Source organism: Pinus tabuliformis, chromosome 7, assembly GCF_031772625.1.
Source record: "Pinus tabuliformis cultivar Carrire ecotype Pingquan chromosome 7, CPIR1, whole genome shotgun sequence".
NCBI classification, from domain to species: domain Eukaryota; kingdom Viridiplantae; phylum Streptophyta; class Pinopsida; order Pinales; family Pinaceae; genus Pinus; species Pinus tabuliformis.
Window position 1 is genome coordinate 1693296903 of NC_142293.1, and position 21026 is coordinate 1693317928.

General features: G+C 37.8%; 2 protein-coding genes across 2 annotated transcripts; one reads left to right on the top strand and one right to left on the bottom strand.

The window, feature by feature from the left end:
- Nucleotides 1-1415: 1415 nt before the first annotated feature.
- On the top strand, nucleotides 1416-1918 carry LOC149255033 (non-specific lipid transfer protein GPI-anchored 5-like). The gene is made up of 2 exons (XM_089454927.1): nucleotides 1416-1734; nucleotides 1854-1918. The coding sequence occupies exons 1-2, from the start codon at nucleotides 1416-1418 to the stop codon at nucleotides 1916-1918; spliced, it is 384 nt and encodes a 127-aa protein (XP_089311053.1).
- A 14282-nt stretch (nucleotides 1919-16200) lies between these two features.
- LOC149255034 (GTP-binding nuclear protein Ran1B-like) lies at nucleotides 16201-19032 on the bottom strand. The gene is made up of 8 exons (XM_089454928.1): nucleotides 18877-19032; nucleotides 18688-18764; nucleotides 18505-18580; nucleotides 18127-18215; nucleotides 17156-17245; nucleotides 16867-17046; nucleotides 16700-16777; nucleotides 16201-16592 (listed from the first exon to the last, which is right to left on the bottom strand). The coding sequence occupies exons 1-8, from the start codon at nucleotides 19030-19032 to the stop codon at nucleotides 16523-16525; spliced, it is 816 nt and encodes a 271-aa protein (XP_089311054.1). The 3' UTR covers nucleotides 16201-16522.
- Between the last annotated feature and the right edge of the window lie 1994 nt (nucleotides 19033-21026).

Consider the following 21026-nt stretch of genomic DNA (forward strand, 5'->3'; position numbering starts at 1 on the left):
CACCGGAATATCATCTAGTTTTTTAACAAACTTCGTAGCTTCTGCTATTTTCTTCTTTGGGAGACCAGCCAAGAGCTGGGAGAAGGCCTCAACAGGTGAACTCGGCGGAGGAGGCGGGGGAGCCGCTTGAGGAGAGCCCAACCCCTCCATAGTTTCAATCCCCAGGAGCGGGAGAGTCAAAATCCGGCAGATCGGTCCATGAAGCGGCCCAACCACTGCATGCAGAAGACCGCAGGGTTCAGATCGGCCGAGAGCGGGCAAGCTCGCTGCTTGCAGGACGCGCAATGTGCGGGCCTCAGGGTTCAGTCGCGGGCTGTAGAATGCGCCCGCAGAGCTTTGAACCTAGGATTTTTCGTGCACCCTGCTTTATTTTTTTCCAGATAATATCTTATTGGAAGGGTAATCTGGCTTTCTTCACTGCAATGTCAAGGTGGACATTGTTGAACTAATGACAAACATTATTTAAATAATGTAATTGTGGGGATTGGAAATCTTATTTCTTAAGAATGCTTCTCCCAACTTACAATGTACCTCTTAGGCAATCACCAATAGATATGAGGTATTTTGTTACAAGAACTGACTAAACGGTAAAACATAGATTTACTCACAATTACGTTATTTAGTTCAACACTATATTCCCTTTAAAGTGTAAAGAAATAATTTCATGCAAGCCATGGATAAAGCCCAAATATTAAGATGCTTAGACATCACAATATTGATTATTGACATATTTGAAGATTTTAAAATGTAAAGGAACAATTTTATAAAAATTGGAATCAAAGAAAAATGTTAAAAAATCAGTTTATAATTAATTAGTAGAGTTTAAATATTTTTATTTATATGGATAGAGTTTAAGTTAATATTAATCAAATTTTGAAATTATGTAAAGATAAATATAAGAATCTATTAATCAATTATTTTATTTTTATGTTTTTAATATTTCATTTATTTTTAATTTCTTCTCTTGTCCTTATTTTTCTCATTGGACCCATCGTGGAATATATTTGACCTCAAAAGATAAGTGTATCGAAAGGCCTTTAAAATAAAAAAGCATCAATATTATAAATACAAATTTTTATTATTCTTCCTCTATAAATTTATAAAAGATTCTAATCCTTAATGTCATAAAATCATATAATATTACACATAATTTATATTAAACTTAATTTTTCTATAAAGACAAATATTCTGTCAAGTAAACAAAGCCATCGAATGATTGTTCTCTGATTTTTTTTTGAAAGCCTTGCGCCTAACGGCGTGGAAATAAAGTGTTATGCGAAAGCACGTTTGACACAAGTAAACCTCGTGGAATATCGGCAACCGATTGATTCGAGATTTGTTTAAGAGAATAGACGCTCGAGATTATCAGCACTGTGATGGTGGGTGGCAGAAATTGCCAGTTCTTAATGGTAGTCATGGGCGTGGTGTCCTTCATGGCAGCAGCAGGAAGCACCGTCGGCGAACCCGATTCACAGCCGCCCTGTTCCTCTCCCGACTGCACAACCCCCCTCATAAATATATTCCCATGTGTAGACTACATTACTGGAAATAATAACACCAGCGCACAGCCAACGAATGACTGCTGTTTATCGATCGCTGCCATCCTCGCCAGGTCCGACTGCCTTTGCCAGCTTTTCCGTAGCAGCGATTGCCTTGGCTTTCAAATAAATCAAACCCTCGCCTTCTCGCTCCCTGCGGCCTGTAATATCAACGCTTCCGCCCCAAATTGCACAGGTACAGGGCGTCTAAGTTCTTTCTTTTGCAGATCCTTGCAATCTTTATCGCAAGATTCGAAATCTTGATCGACATGAAGATTAGAACGATTTTTAGTTAAATTTAATGTGCTCGTGCAGATATTTTCTTTTATGACCGCGGTCGCCCGTGCTCCTCAAAGCCCAGATATCGCATTTTTAATTGAAATTCTCGAGAATTTATCTGACATGTTATTTTTATGCAGATATCACATCGTTCGTTTCAGCTCAAATTCTTGAAAAATTATAAGTTTTCAAGAATTTGAGCTGAAACGAACGAAGTGATATCTGCATAAAAATAACATGTCAGATAAATTCTCGAGAATTTCAATTAAAATTGCGATATCTGGACTTTGAGGAGCACGGGCGACCGCGATCATAAAAGAAAATATCTGCACGAGCGCATTAAATTTCACTAAAAATCGTTCTAATCTTCATATCGATCAAGATTTCAAATCTTGCGATAAAGATTGCAAGGATCTGCAAAAGAAAGAACCTAGACGCCCTGTACCTGCGCAATTTGGGGCGGAATCGTTGATATCTGCAATTTAGAGTGGCAGTTTTAGTTTAAGTTCTTGAAAATTTGAGAGTGGCAATTTTTCTGCAACATCTATCCGGCACTCCTAATTTGAGAGTGGCAATTTTTCTGCAACACCTGTCCGGCACTCAGATATCGCAATTTTAATTGAAATTCTTGAGAATTTATCTGACATGTTATTTTTATGCAGATATCACATCGTTCGTTTCAGCTCAAATTCTTGAAAACATTTTCTTTTAAAACCGGGGTTAGAGCTTCCTTTCTTTCTTTCCGTTTATGTTGAGAACACAGGAGATCGTTCGCTTTAGTTTAAGTTCTTGAAAATTTGAGAGCGGCGATTTTTCTGCAACATCTACCCGGCACTCCTTTAGAATCTACTTTGAATACAGATGTTCCTTCCTTACCTTCTAAATTCTCAATGATTTATGGAACAATTTTATTTATTTATTTATTTTAACTTACGAGAGCCTGCAGGTTTTTCTTTCTCTAGTTTAAATTCTTGAAATCTATCCTGCACTTTTCTTTTGAAACTTAACTTTATCGCGTAAAAACTAGAGAGCTCAGAGATTCTGTTCGTTTCAGTGTAAATTTCCCGAGAAATTATCAAACCTTTTATTGAAAAATTATTTTGCATTTTTCTATCAAAACCTCTATTTAGTTTTAAAAAAAATCAAGAACGCAGTTTAGTTTAAATTAATGAAAAGATGCAGCATTTTTCTTTTAAAACGAGAGTTTAGGATGAGAAAATATAATAAAGAAGCTTGAGGACACATAATAAAGAAGGTTGCTTTAATTTTAGTCAAAATTCTTGGAAATTTATGTTACATTTTCCTTCGTTGTAGTTCCAATTTTTGAAAATTTATCGGGCATTTTCCTTTTAAAATCTACCGCTTATGCGGACAAACATAGGCAGATTTAGTTTGTTTTAGTTTAAAGTGATGAAAAAATTATCAGAAATTTTTGTTATAAACTTTAGGTAACTATTACATGTAGCAGGGTTTTAAGACAATATTTGAGTCAATTGTGACAAAAAGAAACTTGTGTATTGTCTTAAATATTGTCTCTAAGCGGGTGTCTCAAAATATAATGTTTCAAAAATTTGTCTCTATAAAGACAATATAGAACACACATTATTATTGTCTCTATAAAGACAAGAATCATTGTCTATTAAGAGACAATTTGATTTGTTTTTTTAGAGACAATTTCTACATTTGTGTCTTTTTAGAGAAAATAGTTGAGATTAAAAACATATTGTCTCTATAGAGACAATATAAAAAATTATTTAAAAAAAAAATAAAGGAAATAATTTTGAATGTTCTTTCAAAGTAATTTCACTTTCATATTGTTTCTATAGAAACAATATGTCCATAATTCAAACTATTGTCTCTTTAGAGACAATATAAAAAATTATTTAAAAATAAATAAATGTCCATAATTGTCTCTCTAGAGAGAATATAAAAAATTATTTAAAAAAAATAAATGTCCATAATTCAAACTATTTTGGAACCTAAAATAGAACATTCCTTTATATAGAGGCATTCTCCCGTATTTCGTTCATGAGGCTCTGCGGCATTCTAATCCTCGTTACGGTCTCGGAGGCTCTGCGGCATTCTAATCCTCGGTGCGGTCTCGCATTCTAACTTGAATTGTCTCGCAATATTGAACTGTCTCGGTTATATATACGTTCGGAGGCTCTTCGGCATTCTAATCCTCGGTGCGGTCTCGCATTCTAATTTGAACTGTCTCGGTTATATATACGTTCGGATTTCTACGGCTTTGGTCTTTCGGATATACACAAATACCTCCATAGCTCGCGCTGTTTTGACATCCAATTTTTCTTCCGCATCTTCCTCGTTTTCTCTTTGATTTCCGTCAATTGCAGCCGTCAGAGGGCTTCCAACCGGTTCTCAGGCCGTAAAATCTATAAATACCTCGTCTTTCGCAGGCGATCAGTGGCGGTTCCAGAGCTTGCTAGGGTTTCATCACTGGAACTTAAATCACGGGCTCAGAGCGCATGCGAGATCACTCCTCGATCTCAGTCAATTATAGCCCTCAGAGGGTTTCCAACTGGTTCTCAGGCCATAAAATCTTTAAATACCTCGTCTTTCTCAGGCGATTAGTCGCGGTTCCGGAGCTTGCTAGGGTTTCATCACTGGAACTTACATCACAGGCTCAAAGTGAACGCGAGATCATCCGCTGTAGCTTTTGGTATAGATCTGCGGTATTGAATTGAATCTGTGGTATAGATCTGGTGCAGATCTGCGTAAAATATGGCTCCGAGCTTCGCAAAAATAACTGGTGGCTCATCCGCCTCTGGAGGGCAATCTCCTGCCCATATCGTGAGTGAAGCCCCAGCTCCCACTATCCAAGTGGTCCAGGACTCACTCGATGAAGCTTTGAAGTTCTCCGAAAGTGCCCTAATTTGCCGGTTCAATGGTTTTTGGCCGCGGCTGATAGCACTCCACAATTGGATCTCGGAGGTATGGAAGCCTATCATTTCTGATGAAATTAATATCTACCCCTGTGCTAGAGGTTTCTTTATAGTAGATTTTGAAAATCCTGAAAGCAGACAATGTATTCTAGATTCCGGCCCTTGGTTTTGGGAAAAATCAGGCCTATTCATGAAGCCATGGAACCCATCATTCGATCCCTCTACAGCAGTGATAACCTCAGCACCAGTTTGGGTGAGATTGCCAAGCCTGCCCTTGCATCTCTGGAATCTCTCCTCGCTAAAAGCCATCGGAAATGCAATTGGGAAATTTTACTGCAGGTGCCCAGAAACAGAGGAATATGCCAGAACCACCTATGCACGCATCTGTGTGGAAATGGATTTCAGTGCCGGATTCCCAGCTGAAATAAACCTAACAAGTGAAGACTATGTGTGGAACCAGAAGCTTGATTATGAAAGTGTCCTCTTCAGATGTCGATCGTGCTTTGAGACGGGGCATCTAGCCAAAAATTGCCCAAAAGCCTCTGAGAAAAATTTTGCTAGAAAAAACCACCACAAATCTACATGGTGGGAAGGAGCACAAAAAGAACATTACACTGTCATCAAAGAAGAATATTCTAGAGAAAACTCTGAGTCACAAGAAATCAAGGAAGAAGGAAACAACTCTCAAAGCAAACAAGGAGAAAGCCCGCCCCAACAAATCAACAGTTATGAGGATTTGAATACCGCAGAAAATAAATCTTCATTTAACAGCAAAGCAGATCTCCTAAACCAAACTTCTCCGACTATAGATCGCGAAGCTAAGACACCAATGTCCCAAGAACCAGAAGAGATGAAGGAGATGCAAGACAAAGGAAGTTGGAAGACCGTAGAGAAAAGAAAGAAAGCTACAACACCAGTCTCGCCAAGAAAGACGAGGAGCCAGACAAGTAAAAATTAAGAAAATTGTAGGTCCGATAGACCAATTTGGTCTCAGTGGACGTTAACCATCATCATCATCATCATCATAAAAAATTATTTAAAAAAATAAAATCATTTTGAATGTTATTTCAAAGTAGTTTCACATTCAAAGTTCACAAATAGTACTCGTGTATAAGAGAAACCACCACAGAAATCACTGTCTGATAGAAACCAGCGCATATGCGTTATTAATATTACCTTTGTTTAGCAAGAGGGGATTCAATTCATTACTAAATTTACGCCCAAGTTTTATTTTGTGTTCCAACAAAACTTGGCACCCCTCTAAATCTGTAGGTTTACTCTGCCAATTAAATAATAAGAAGGTGTGTGTGTGGAGCACTCAGTCCAGCATTCACATTTCCACACCAGTAATTACCAACATCACAATGCAGCATTCCATGCCTGATGTGCTTTTCTTCGAACAGACATGAAGACAAGCAACACTTCAGAAAATATTGCTTGAGCATTAAACATGTCAAACCAACATCAGATAAAATGTGATGCTTAAGCAAGAAAACGGCATAGAACTATTTCCTTCAAAGCCAAAGTTACCCAGCATTGGCATGAATATAAGTGATAAATATATAAAAGTGAGGACTGACAATTGATGTCGGAACACTCCTATAAAATCTAAATCACGCCAGCATTAATACAAAGAAGAAAATGCTTTCCTCCAAGACCACGTGAGCTTAATGTTAGGTTCCTATACTAATAGGTGTCATATTTCATGGTTGACATTTATAAGTTCTCTAATATGTTCATACCTTTTAGTGGTTGTAAAAGTTTTCCATATTGTCAGAAAATCAAAAAATCAAAAAATGTAAAGAGGGTATGCCCTAAAAGGAAAATCAAAGGGCAAAAAAGAATGAAATGGTCACAAAAAATGAAAGAAATGAACCCCAATCAAATAGACCAGGAAAGTGTGCAAGTCCAAATTGCCACTACTACTCCATTTTTGCAAATAACCTGATGGTGTGCAACTTGCTGATTTATGCCACCATTGATGAATGGCCAAACAGCTTAATCTTGGCCAGTTCATGTTTAATTTACTTGTTTTAGAGATAGAGAATGAAACCTGTCCAAACTGTTGAATCTTGGCAGGCAAATAGTTAGGTAGGGAAGCAAAGGAGCTCAACTGCTTAATCTGAGCCCTTGGAAGGAAAAATGTTAGATTTAGATAGGTTTATCATGTAAAGAAAAGAAGAGCTGAAAAAGGGTTTGCTAGTCCAAATGCACCCATAGAAAAAGAAGAAAAATGTTAGGTACAGTAGGCTGGATAGGCAGTTTTGGTGTTGCAGCAAGAAACTTGTGATAGGTTTTGTCTCTCAGAGTGGTTAGATCTTACTACTATCACAGGTACTATAGCCGAAGCATGACTAATTCCCTCTCATCCTTTTCCATATCATTTACTAATTTCCCCCAAGGATATTAAGATTTGCTTAATATCACTAAATCACTCCATTTCATTTCATGAAAAAGCCTAAGTAAAACCACATTTTTACTTTAGGCAAAGAAGCCACATTTCTTGTGTAAAAACCCTTTTTCATCCCCTTAGCCTAATGTTTTAAACATTTTAAACTTAGTGCTTTCTTCTTCAAAATCCATGTTAACCATTAACTTTTATTATATTAGCTCCCGGATAAAATCCCACCTATTCCCTTATTATATAAAAATATATAAAACCCCAAAATATTATTAATCCCGCCCCAGGTTAGCTATAACCATAGTCCTACACAAAAGGGATTAAAGGTTTATTCTAAACCCTTTAATAACCTGCGCAAGCAAACCATGGAATTATTAACCACCCGAGTTAATTATAACCAAACTCTGTGAACCAATCATTTCCGCCCCAGTACCATTAAAAAAAACACATTTTCATACACTGGGCCCGTGCATTAAACCCTCGCCATCTCCGCCAAGCGCCAGCTGTTAGATCTGGGCCCGTTCATCCAATGGCCCACGATCTTATAGCACCCCCCTCTGCCGCCGAACTTTATCGCCCGGGGAATGGGTGGTATTGCCGCCGTACTGGGGACACGCGGCACCTTCCCGCCTTGCTCGCGGCCCCTCTGCCCAAAACCATTTCAGCTCATAAGCGATGCAGGCCGATACCGCTTACCGCCCTCCTGTTAACCCCGCCCACTGACATCATCGCCACGCCACCTCCACATCAGCATTCCATACCCCTGCGTCACAACAAAACGTCACATCCCGATGACATCATCCGACTGAAAAGTGCCAAAAGCCCCGCGAAGCCAAATTTTGTTAAAAGCTCCATAAACTGTCATTTTCACCATTGTTTACTGCGAGCACTGCTACATGCGAATTACATCTAGTTGATTGCAAATCAAGTCCAAGTTTGCCACTGGGTCAACACTCCAGCGTCCTGCTCCATGGTTCGTTGGTCAGCCTAGAGCTGCATTGTTTTACTCTGTATACCCAAGTATTTACCCATTTTACCAATAAACCCTGCAAATTTCGTTTTTCCTCTGTAAAAATTATCCGAAGAGCTGAATTCAAGTTAAGTTTGGTCTGAAATTCTCAGAGAGAGGCCCCAAAAGTGCTCCTTTGCTCATTTTTCCCACAAAAACCCGACCTCATGTGGCCCTGAACATTGCTCCTCTCAATGCACCACATAAAGACCAGGATTGGTTACCCTTGGCTGATAAAGACTTTCAGATTAATGAGTTATCTCGTGACACGAACCACCTCTAGGCAGTCTGCGAAATTAGAAACAGCTACCTGAACAACTCTAATATCTATGGAATATGGGAATTCAATCTCCCCAGGTATTACCTTCCCTTAGTCAACGTTTTCCCAGATATTATTCACCATTGTTGTGCCAATTATGACCCCGTCAATAAAGCTGTTATGACCTCATACCAAACTGTCCTCTTTTACATAACTGCTGAATCCATCAATGAGATGTTACATTTCCAACCCACCTAGCCTCTGGCTCTTCTTTCCATGGGATTTTTTCTTAAGCAAGGCTCTCAATTGCCTAATGCAGAAATAACCCGTATTGCTCGATTATTCATGAAACCTGATTGCGAGCCTCAAGCCCCACCTCCCTATTTGCATTGCTGGTTCACTAAACCAGGAAGACTCATTATTGATATGATATCCTACATCTTGGGATTTAAAACCAGTGAGCATGTTGAGGAGACCACCTTAGCGCTGTTATCAATGTTTACCCCAGGACAACCCCCGGTTGTCAAGTATGACTATGCCACTTTCATTGCTAACAAAATCAATGAGCAATTCATAAATCTGGATAGAGAAGGAGTCTTCAAGTACACCTCATTCATATACCACCTCCTGCTCTATTATCAGTCAGACAGCTTTTCTGTCCCCATTAGGAAATTGGATTCAAAGGGAGAGTGGAGGTCTATGATCTTTTGGACCTCAGTCTTCCATTTTGTCTGTCACACCCCTTATACCTAATGTGAATTCATTGACTTGTTTGTGCATCCAACCACCACTCTATTGATAGGAGCTCCTCCTCCTAGACTCTCTGCTGATATAAAGAAGATTTTATAGCTTTCTAAGCAATATATAATAGGTGACTGGATATATGGCTGCGAACTGTGCCCTTTCAAGCTGCCCAAATATGTGTCTATGAGACTATTTGCCTTGGAGTATTTCAGGTAGCTTATCAATGCAGATTTGACCCACTTTTGTAGTGCAAAGAAAAAGGCTCAACTGAGAATAAAAAACCAGTTAAGCCCTTTTGTCATTAATAAGAGGGAGGCATGGGAAGATGTTGAGAAAATATTAGAGCATGACCTTAGATTGAAGAAGAGTTTTTGGTGGGTTCCTTATGACCCAAATAGCTTTATAAGTGACAGAAAAGTCAGAAACAGGCTATCTGTCTATATACATCACAACATCTCAGAGATTGAACAATATGCAAATCAAGATGAGTGGGAAGAGGGTACATTAGTTGAAGAACTTATTGAGCAGGAAAAAATGGAAAAAGTTATGAAAGACCTTGAAAAAACTCTTGACCTGGACTCTTTTGGATAGGTATCTTTCAAGTTGCCACAACAAATAGAAGCTGGGACATCCTCTGCTGCAACTTCTCTGCAGCCTCTACAACAAACCAGCATACCAGTTGTGGGGACATCAAAGGGAAAGGAAGTGGTAGATACAAAGCAACACATAATGACAAATCTGCCAGCAACATCAAAAGAACAAGACCAAAGGCAAATTCCTCCAGCCCAAACCAAAGCAGCAGAGATTCCTGCATTACAGACTCCTCTAAATGAGGAAAAGGGCAAGAAAAGGGACAGGGAAGAAGACACACCTATCAGTGGTCCTGCAAAACAACCTGGGGAAAAAAGGCAACGACTAAACCCTCTATCAGAAGATGAGTTTATTGAGGAAACCGCAGGCAGTCTAGGAGGTGAAAGGGTAGTCAACCAACAGACTTCACCAGCGATTGAAACATCAATCGACTCTCATAGGCAGGACTTGGAAAGGTAGCATAGTGTGGAAATTTCATCTACTAGGCCACAAAGCAAGCAAGGCTTTGACATCAAAAGAACATTCACAGAGATAAAGACCCGAAATGACCCACTCAGGCTGCATATCTAAAATCAATATCTTAAGATGGTTGCAAAGGTTAATGTCTGCATATGACATTAAAGAAGGTAGAATGATCATGACTTACTTCAAGCCCAAGGTACAACAACCAGAATCAGCAGCTGACTACATCAGGACAAATCTGGAGGTCCTTGCCAAGGACATTCATCCTATGGACTAGATTGAGCTGCCAAATAGACTGGAGAGATGGTCTACTCCACACTAGCAGATAAAGCAATGTTGGCTCATAAATTGCAAAACTCATTGAACAACCCCTCTGCTCAATTAGATTTGGAGAAGGCCTCTTCTCTAGCTAAATATAACAGGATAAAATCCTTGGAAGATATTATTATTGAACTGGGGCATGATCCCAAAGATGCCAAAGGCATAAAAGCATTAATGAAGAAGAAGGAAGAGGACATTGTTTGTTATGAAACCAGCTCAAGAAAAGATAGAAAAGATAGATCAATGCCTTAGAATTCAGCCTCTTCGAGGGGGCAACCTCCTTTACATTACATAAATGAGCAATTCTTGGATGATACAAATGAAAAGACCTCCTTTCTATATATAGGAGTCTAAGGGGTCATAACATAACCAGAGCCGACATAACAATAATAATGTAAGGGCACAATAATAACAATAGTGGGCTTCTATGGGGCACATTAGTAACAATATGGGCACTACATGGGTACATCAATATAATAAGTGGGTTGTACTAATAACAATAAGGGGTTACACTAGTAGTATAGGGGCCTAACATGCCCCTCTCCTTCAAAAAGCGTTGTCCTCAACGCTTGAGTAGTTCTTGATACTTCTGTATAAAATTCTTGTCCTCCCATGTGGAATCTTCAGCGGGTAAGTTCTTCCACTTGATGAGATACTCTGAAATTGATCGATTTCGTAGCTGTTGGGTTCTTGTTTCTATGATTGCTCCAGGTTCCAATATGATTTTTCGTTCCTCTTCAATTTCTGGCAATATTGTTTGAATTGGGATCTTTTGCAACTTTTGAATAAGTGGCCATACTTCTTCGTCCTTCTTCCATTCATCCCTTGCTTTGTTTATCCAATCTGGTTGGATAATAGAAATAGCACAAAACAATGCTTCCACATCCTCATCCTTGAAGAGTCTTCCCATTCGGTAAGGTTGCCATTTTTTAAGTGCATGTAGTATTGCCAACATTTCCTTCTCATAAATAGCTTGCTTGAGATGTAGCGGTAAAGATAACCAATCACCTACATCAAAACATTTTTCACTACGATGTTGATCTACCTGTTGTTTCATTTGATTTTGCACCGAAGTGGCGTTATCCTTTAAAAGTTGGAGAACTTGTTGTTGATGCTCGATGTGATCTTTCACTGCTTGAACATTTTTCTTCTTGATATGTCCTTCTATCTCTAGAGGTTGAGGAGTGGTAATTTCTTCCAATCCTTTAAAAGATATGGTCGAATTCATTTCTTGATGCTCGATGTGATCTTTCACTTCTTAAACATTTTTCTTCTTAATATGACCTTCTATCTTGATAGTTTGAGGAGTGGTAATTTCGAACAATGAATTACAAGATATGGTTGGATTCATTTCTTCTTTCTCGAGGGTGGGGTCCTGGCGTATATCTTCTTCTTTTGATGTTTCTTGATCCTTTTCTTCCTCCTCTTCATATTCTATGTAAAATAATTTCTTCTTAGCACACTTATGACCTTTAGTGCATTTGCTATCACAATTGTAACAAAGCCCTTTTTCTCTTTTTTCTTCCAATTGTTGTGGTGTAACCCTTGTATGTTGTGGAAGGCTAGGAGAAACAACACTTCCATCTTTATAGTTGTGAGGGGTACGCTTCCTGGTTTCCATAATTTTGCTTTCCACTATGTCACAAAGCCCTTTTACTCTTTTCAATTGTTGTGGTGTTGCTCTAAAGAAGGTGTTGCTCTTTGTATCCTCATAATGTGCTATCATTTCCTCCGTGAAAATTAACCACGTAACAAGCTGTTTACGAGAACAAAGCCCTTTGTACCATAAAAATTGGTCTGGTTCTAAATATGAAGATGCAATACATACCTTTTGTAACAATTGTACACCATGTAGATCAAAATATTGCTCCATCTGAAGTATCCAATTTACCGGATCCTTGCCATCAAACTTCCTCATCTTTCTTTTTCTTTATTTTAGGAGCTCGACCTTGAAACGACTGTAACTCTGTACTTTTTGATCTTTAAGTTCTGAAATTGCAACCTGTAGTAGCCTTCTGCGTCCTCTTTCCAATGCCACTAGTCTGATCCAAATTGGATTCTCCAAGAAAGAGTTATGCACAATCTCCCGCAGTGACCTGATTGTAGACTAGTTCCGTAGAGCGAACGTGTATGAAGTGCCACGTGTCACTGTTTCAATATTTGACTCTGTAAAATATATAAAAGAAAACTACAGTCCGTCCTCTTTCTGTAACTTCTTGCAAAATTTCAATCCGATGCTTAGAAAGAAAGTTATGACGATTTTCCCGAGGTCACATGTTTGGAATGTAATTCAGGAGTCTGCAAAAAGACCAACTTCCTCAGATCATATCTCCGCAAATATCACGCGAAAAGATCTGAAATTCGGACCCAAGGTTCAGCGCGATTTCTTCTAAAATGGGTTTTTTTTGCGACTTCTGAAACGTCACAGAAAAAAGTTATAGCGAAAATGCCACGATGACCTGTTTGGAGCAGCGAAACCCTAGAATCCAAAGCTCTGATACCAAATGTTATGAAACCAGCTCAAGAAAAGATAGATCAATGCCTTAGAATTCAGCCTCTTCGAGGGGGCAACCTCCTTTACATTACATAAATGAACAATTCTTGGATGATACAAATGAAAAGACCTCATTTATATATATAGGAGTCTAAGGGGTCATAACATAACCAGAGCCGACATAACAATAATAATGTAAGGGCACAATAATAACAATAGTGGGCTTCTATGGGGCACATTAGTAACAATATGGGCACTACATGGGTACATCAATATAATAAGTGGGTTGTACTAATAACAATAAGGGGTTACACTAGTAGTATAGGGGCCTAACATTGTTGCCCTCAGAAAACAACTGAAGCTGCCTATTACTATGCATCCACAAACTACAGAAGTTGTGCAGCAGAAATCAAAGGAGGACATGATGGACCTGCTTATGAGATTGAATGAAATATTAAGTGAGATAGAGCAGGCTTTGGAGAAAGCTCTAAAATAAAAGTGGGGAGAGTCGACCTTCCAGCCACCTGAAGTAGCTCCAACAGTCACAACTGCCCCTCCTACAATAATAATAGCAGTGCCTCCCACTATCCTGGCATCCACGACATAGATCATTGCAGGTACATCAACAACAGTAGCAGCAGGCAGCAATATCAGCATGACCACAGAGCAACTGATAAGAGCCATGGAAGATTTAAAACTCCAAGTGTTAGAACTGAAACAGGTCAAGGAACAATTGGCAAAGATTGAAAAAAGTTATGACAAATCTAAAATGACTGTGGCAGAGAAATCAAGGGAAGTTATGACAAATCTAAAATGACTGTGGCAGAGAAATCAAGGGAAGTTAAAGCGTTGGAGAATAAAGTGAGATCATTGGAAAAGGATCTCTCCCTGGACAAACCTTTGGCAGAAATCAAAGCAATTTTGTGGGCTAACATTAATCAATCTCTTGGAAATGTATGGAGATCTATTCAGGTTATTTATGAGCAAATTGATTTAATAGCAGCAGCCCAAGTAGAGATTCAAAAAGCAAGAGCTTTATTGGGACACATGCCTAAACAAGCCAACAGGCTGATACACTTTTTGAACACCAAGACCAGTGAAGAATTAGCAGCACTGGACATCAGAGATAGGAAAGGCACCATACTGCAAATCAAAAGAATTCTGACCATGAGAACCCTGATGCAAAATTTGGAAAGAAGATCCCAGGACATGCAAGTAGAGATCAACTCTTTCACAGAAAAGTTCACAATTTTGCATAATAAAGGTTTGCCAAGTCCTTTGGGGAGTAATGACCACCTGTTGAAACACGTAGATTATACCCGTAAATTGAATAAATATATTACTGATCAAAATCCTGCATCAACAATTACTTCAGGAGCACTTCCATCTGGTCAAAGCCTCTACGACAGCGTGGAAAATCTGTTTTATATTGAGCACGAAGTGAAACATCTATTCGCAATCTAGCCCAACTTCTTCAGGTACACAGACACTGATGAGACTTTGAGAAAGCTGGAAAGACACAAGTTATCAGATGAACAGTGGTGGCAAAGTATGCTAGAAATCCTAAGATAAAGGCACAAGTTTTGTACCATACTGCGGAGAACAGGAATGAATGAGATAAAGGCGTATCAAATCAGAAGTAAAGACGCCCGAGAAAGCTAGATCAGCAGCACAAAATATCAGCGGAAGACAACTGCAGACTGACTCACAGAGCCTACAGTCAACATATCTCACCAAACAAAGTAGCCAGCACAACATCATTTACTTCTTCATTTATTTCTTCACTGTTTTCAAGACTACGTGTCTCTATTTCTTGTAAAAACAATAACTCATCACTAGATATTATCTCCCTGAGATATTTTGTAATATTTTTGCATAAATACCTCCCCATTCGAAGTATTTGGGGTTGGTGATACGTTCCTTGGACTGCGCTGTAATACCGAAATTTTTGAATAAAAAAGCTGTTGGAATCCATTGTTGCTAGACTCTTTGGATGTGGAATTGATAGCAAAGGACCTGTTACAGAATTCTTGAATCAAACTATGGATCAATGAGTACCCTTATATCTCTTGTTTTATAGTTTTCTTGTCTATTATGTCATCTATGTTTCATGATCTGAATAATAAAGAGAAAGATTAACTCAGAATTTGCTTAACTGCACTCTGTTTTCAGTCTTTGTTATTCTCTGTGTTTTCTTCATAATTAGCATAAACAATGAATTCTTAACTGCTCCTGTTTCCCCTGATTCTATCATATTGATTACATGCTAAGAAATTCTTAATTGCTTCTTGGTCATAATCATTCACTTCCCTCTGTCTACATGATGAAGGATTCTTAATTGCCCTTCGTCCATTAGATTTCATTCCATCTGATTTCAGCCTTTAGATTGTTCCATGTTTGATTACCTTGCTCTATAGTACCATCCTCTGTTAAGAAGCCATATCCAGCAATCCATCCTCATAGACTCCATTAGCCCAATGGACTGAAATTTTCAAGCTTACACCCTGTTCTATTGAATCTTACCATCCAAAAATCAAACAAAACCCCTGAAATTCATAACTAGCCTAATACCTCACACAAACAAAGTTAAATCATAAAGAGAGAGCCCTCTCTAGATGCAAATTGGATAGAATCTGTGTCTAAAAGATTGGTTAGTGGTTACCTCGGCTGTATTCCCTTCTTACAACTTTCCTAGGGAACAACCTGAGTGATAACACTTAACATGGCCACCCATATATAAATGCAATGTCCCTCAAGCATATTTAATTACTGTCAACTTTTCAACAACGTGCCATCTTATAAAGCTTTAATATCTACTTCAAATGGGAGTCAGAAGTTTGGATTCAAGATGCTACCTTAGCTTTGATAAGCATTCCATCTCCCAGTTTTACTATAGTTAAAGAAGAATTTATAGACTATTGAATGGAAATGACTTTAGATTTAGACAATGTGAATCTTTATGCAGAAATCAATCGAGAGCCCAATTAATGAAATGGTGATACCTTTAAGTGTTCGATAGACAACATACCCACAAGAATACCCAGGCAGGCTTGATAGCCACAATTATCAACTATGAAAACCAATTTCAGAGTTGAAATAAATCCTCAGACATAGCTAGAATTTTCAGAGAAAGTTTTAACAAGCCATAATATATTACAAGCAACAATCATCGCAACTAGCATTTCCCACAACAGTACACAACGAAAGGCACTTGAGCATTCTTGAAATATTTGAAGAGTACAAAAAGTTCTTGTGCAAAATGTGCAAGAGTATATAATGGAAAAAACTGTCTTAGCATATAAAAATAGCTCTGTAATGGAGTTGAACTAAGATAGCTTAGCCAACTCCACTGATGAAAACATCTGCACAGTACCCAAATCACATATAGAGAGATGCGATAATGCTATTCTAAGCCCCAAATACAAATTAGAATTAAATGTCGGAACTCAAGAGAAAACTCCAATGATACAAAACTAATTGAATCCGCCAATCCCTAAATATGCAAAAGCATCTTAACAAAGCTATTCAAAAGCATCATCATCGTCATCTGGAAGGGGTTGGGCCACAGCTGCTACAAGTTCTGCCTCGTACCTGACAACATAAAAGATTGTAAGCCAAAGTTTCAATCTTTTAGAAATGGAACAAATTATTTCAATAAAAGTTAACAAAAAATAATAAGAAAATAGCATTCTACTTACTGCTGCTGGGTTTCAAGGTCTATTTGAACCTTAGGAGGAGCAAGAGCAAGTGACTCCACAAAATGAAGGTTTGGATCCCTATAAAAATAACCCATTATAGAATCAATGCAAGTTTTTCAGTATAACATTCATATTAGGGAGCATCAGAAACTAGATTAAAGGCTCACCCTGAGAGCTTTCGTGCCAAGTACAGGAATGGCTTCTCAAAGTTGTAGTTACTTTTTTCAGATATCTCATAGTACTGAAGATTCTTCTTTCTATGAAAAGTAACTTGCTTAGCTTTCACTTTCCTATTCTTCACATCAACCTTGTTTCCACAAAGAACAATAGGAATGTTCTCACACACCCTGAAATTCACAAAGATATTTAGCTAATCGGTTCAGGCAGTTGTGCCACCACACAATTAAGGAACCTTCATTTCTACTTAGAGATCCAACCCCTCTGTAAAAGAGATACCTGCAAAGATCTCTATGCCACGTTGGGACATTCTTGTAAGTCAATCGTGCAGTAACATCAAACATGATAACTTCACATTGCCCATGAATACTGCAACAAACAAAATCCCAATCAGTAAATAAGAAGGAAACAAATAAATGATTAGGAAGACCCGAAATTAGACGAGTGAATGGAATCAACTCAAGACCAACATTACTCAGTAATGGCTTGCAGCCTTTGGGCCGAGCCCCTTTCTTTAAGAGACATAGGTGTATATAATTAGAAAAAAAGAAAAAAACAACATCTGCTTGCCGCAAACTGTATCGACCCTAATCTAAGGCATAGATTATTATAGGTTGTGTTACGATGCGGTAGAGCATTTCCTCTGTAATAAGGAAGGCCAAAAAGCGGAGTGGCGCAGCTAGAGACCCGCTCTATGGACATTATCTAAGCCAAATGGAACACTCAAAAAGGAAAACTGGGTTTGGAATAGAATGGAACAGCAGATTGGTAGGGTTATTATCTTGTCCTCGTTTTAACTCTTTCCAGCATACAAGTACTAATAACCTAGAAGCAATCAGGAATTAATTCAAAAGAACAATGTAATTGAGGGGTAGGGTTTGGACCCTCTCAACAAGGGAGGTTGTAAGCTTAGGGTATAAGACCCTCTTCAATCAATTACATAAAACATCATATAAACTGTATAGGAATGTGCAGCTAAACCAAACAAAAAATGTGACATAGATAAAAGTTGTGCAATACTATGAACTCATAAAACAAAAATGAGTACAAATTCCTGTACAGAAAGGCCGCGGTGCGGTAACCTTTAAACAAGCACAAACAAGGAAAAAATATTCTGTCATTAAAAGCAGTATACCCTCACAATAAATTATAGTCTAGTAAACAAGGAGCCTAATATGCCATGAGCAAAATAAGCACAGGTGTGCGTTAAAATATATATACAATTACAATTGTCCGAGCAGAGGAATTACAGTCGGACATCCAAATTCAAGAGTCTAAAATTACATTTGTCATGTCCATGGTAACTGGAGCCTGGAGGGAACGAATAACCCTCCCCACCCTGGTTCAATCAAAAATAAAGGTGACCTAGAGGGTTACCCTCCTCTAAACACAAGAAAAACTCTGAAGCAAAACAGACATAGCCGCGGCCGGTAGGATTCCCCATACCTGGAACTCGGAACAGAACAGGGGTGGGGTTTTCCTTAGTCTTTAGGTCGTGTGAGGAACGGGTGCCTAATCTGTACAAGGAGCAACCCGAATAGCACATGTTAGACAACAATAGAAGTAATGCAAACCACAGTAAAACAAAAACTCAAGGAATTTATCCTCGTGCTTGCCAAGACACTTACCACTAAAGAAAACTCTGGCCAACGAATGAACAACACTCGTTCCAGTGTTGTAGGAGGACCCCATTGCTGAATAACCCTGCAAACGCATGATGCATGAGCATAATCGAGAAGTTTATCAGTAAATCGAAAAGAACGCATAGCCAAAAGGTTACAGAAGGAACAAGACATTGTGCGGTTATCTACCTGAAGGGTTTGGAAACGAATCCTCCGGCATTTGAATAGGGTCTGCGAGCTAGGCTCTCCGAGACAGAACGCATGGACTGAACCAGAGCAAAGCCGCAAAGAAAGTTCCCAAAAAAATGATCCCATCACCCAAGGCAAGCATTAGTTTAGGCGGCAGCCCACGGAGACGATCTGCCACCATTGGATTACGAAGTGTGCCCTCCACCGTTGATGCAAGGCGAAAAGACTGGACAGCCTGCTGGCCTCGTACAGTACGAAGCAGAGTAGGAGATAATTCTCACAGTAATGGATAAGGGGTGCCACATGATGGCTAAAGGGAAAACGTAAAGTTACCCCCGGAACCATTGCCGTGTGGTTAACATGCGTCCAAACCATATAGATATTTTTATTAAAGTTAAAAAGTAGTACACCAATCCCTTAAACCATACCCGTATGACAATTGACGTGCATAAAGTGACATAAGGTAAATGAATCATAGGAAATTGTATATATAATTCCAAAGGGTAATCTCGGGTATGTAAAACCTTATGACTATATGACTATATATATATATATATATAATTTATTCTTGAGAAATGGGGTTATGATAGTACATCATGAGATTGTGGTCTTAACCAGATGTCTGGCGAGGCCAGTGGCTCGTTTGCCTCATAACCGCTTTAGAGGCCAGAAAAGAAATCCAAATGCCTTGACTGTAGGTTTTCCAAAAGCCAATGTAGATAAGGAAACGTTAACATTAAATGCTTTATCCTACTTCTATATGATATTTTCTTGGGGAGCTTACGCTTTCATAATAAATTTTATTGCAATACATGTTTTGCTATGTATCGTCACTCGTTGTTCAGGTTGTGGCATTGGGGAATTACATAATTCATATTGTGTTGACTAAGATTTTCTACATGGAAATAATCCTTATACCCTCTCTTGGAGTGTTGTGTTTATTACATTGGAGAAAACATTGGTTGCATTAGTGTCAAATATTCACTTATGAAGGAAAATCTAGTTAATCCTCCTCCATATGCTTAAAGCAATCAATGGTGAACATTGTCACATCCTCAAGATCGACGAAACCTCACAAGCATCATATGCATGATGTTTATGCTAAGACGAGCCCCAAAATGCGATTTAGTCAAACTCCAAAGTACTTCCAAAAGCCGAATCAAAACTACCGTGAGCATCAAAAATAGACTCAACAAAACCACTTATAGGAATTCGCTAAGAAAAAGTAAATAAGAGAGACAAAACTAGTGATAAAAAAAAAAATGTTGTTTTATAAACCCTGCCAATTTGCTAAATGCCAAATTATTTATCTGCCATATTGGTGAATTCTCCACGTAGAACGATACAAGTAATAAACGTCACAACACTGATGTCATTAAGAGATATATGATAATAAGGCAGAGAGAAAAGAGGTGTCGGGCACACGGGAGAATGTGAAAGATGAGAGACGGAGAGGCTGCTTTAAGGCAAGACGAGTTTTTAAAGAAAAAAACTTAATAGGTTGCATGTGTTAACCTTAATGCATTAAGGTTATTAAAATTAGTGCTTATATTTAACAGAAGTGATAATATACATATACATTAATATTAAAACAATATTAAAACAATATAATGGACACCATGTAATTCATATAACTCGTTAATATAAAGTATATAATGGGTTGAAGTTATAATTAATATTTATGGATGACTATAATTTTTTATTAGAAAAAATAGGATTTATACGATGTGGTATTATGAAAATATATTTAAATTAAATTTTAAAATTATAAGTAAAGGTTTATATATATATATATATATATATATATATATATATATATATATATATATATATATATATAATATGAGTGTTATTTTATATTATATAAAACATGTATTAAGTATAGTATAAAAATGACTCACCAAGTTTTAAGGAATGAGAAGGAATTTATATAATGTGGATTTAGTCATTTAATAAATTAGATAATAGAGCTTAAATTTGTTTAATTATTATTAAAGTATTATGTTGAAATGAGTAATAAAAATTGAATTTTTTTATTTAATATTAAAATATTATGTTGAAATTGATAAGTTGTTATTTTACTTTATTGTTTATTGGAAGTGTGAATATTTATATTATTATTATTTTTAATATATTGTGTGTGTGGTATTTTGAGTTAATAAGAAATTTAAGTGTAAATTGATTATCGATAAAGAATTTATTGTCAAACATATTAGGCATACCAAATCATTCATGGATGGTAATGGTGGTAGTGGTTCCAAGAATTTCAAACTATAAACTGAAGATTTAATGAGTGAAAATTAAGGTGGAAGAATCCCTAGTCTAACTTGAAGATGGAT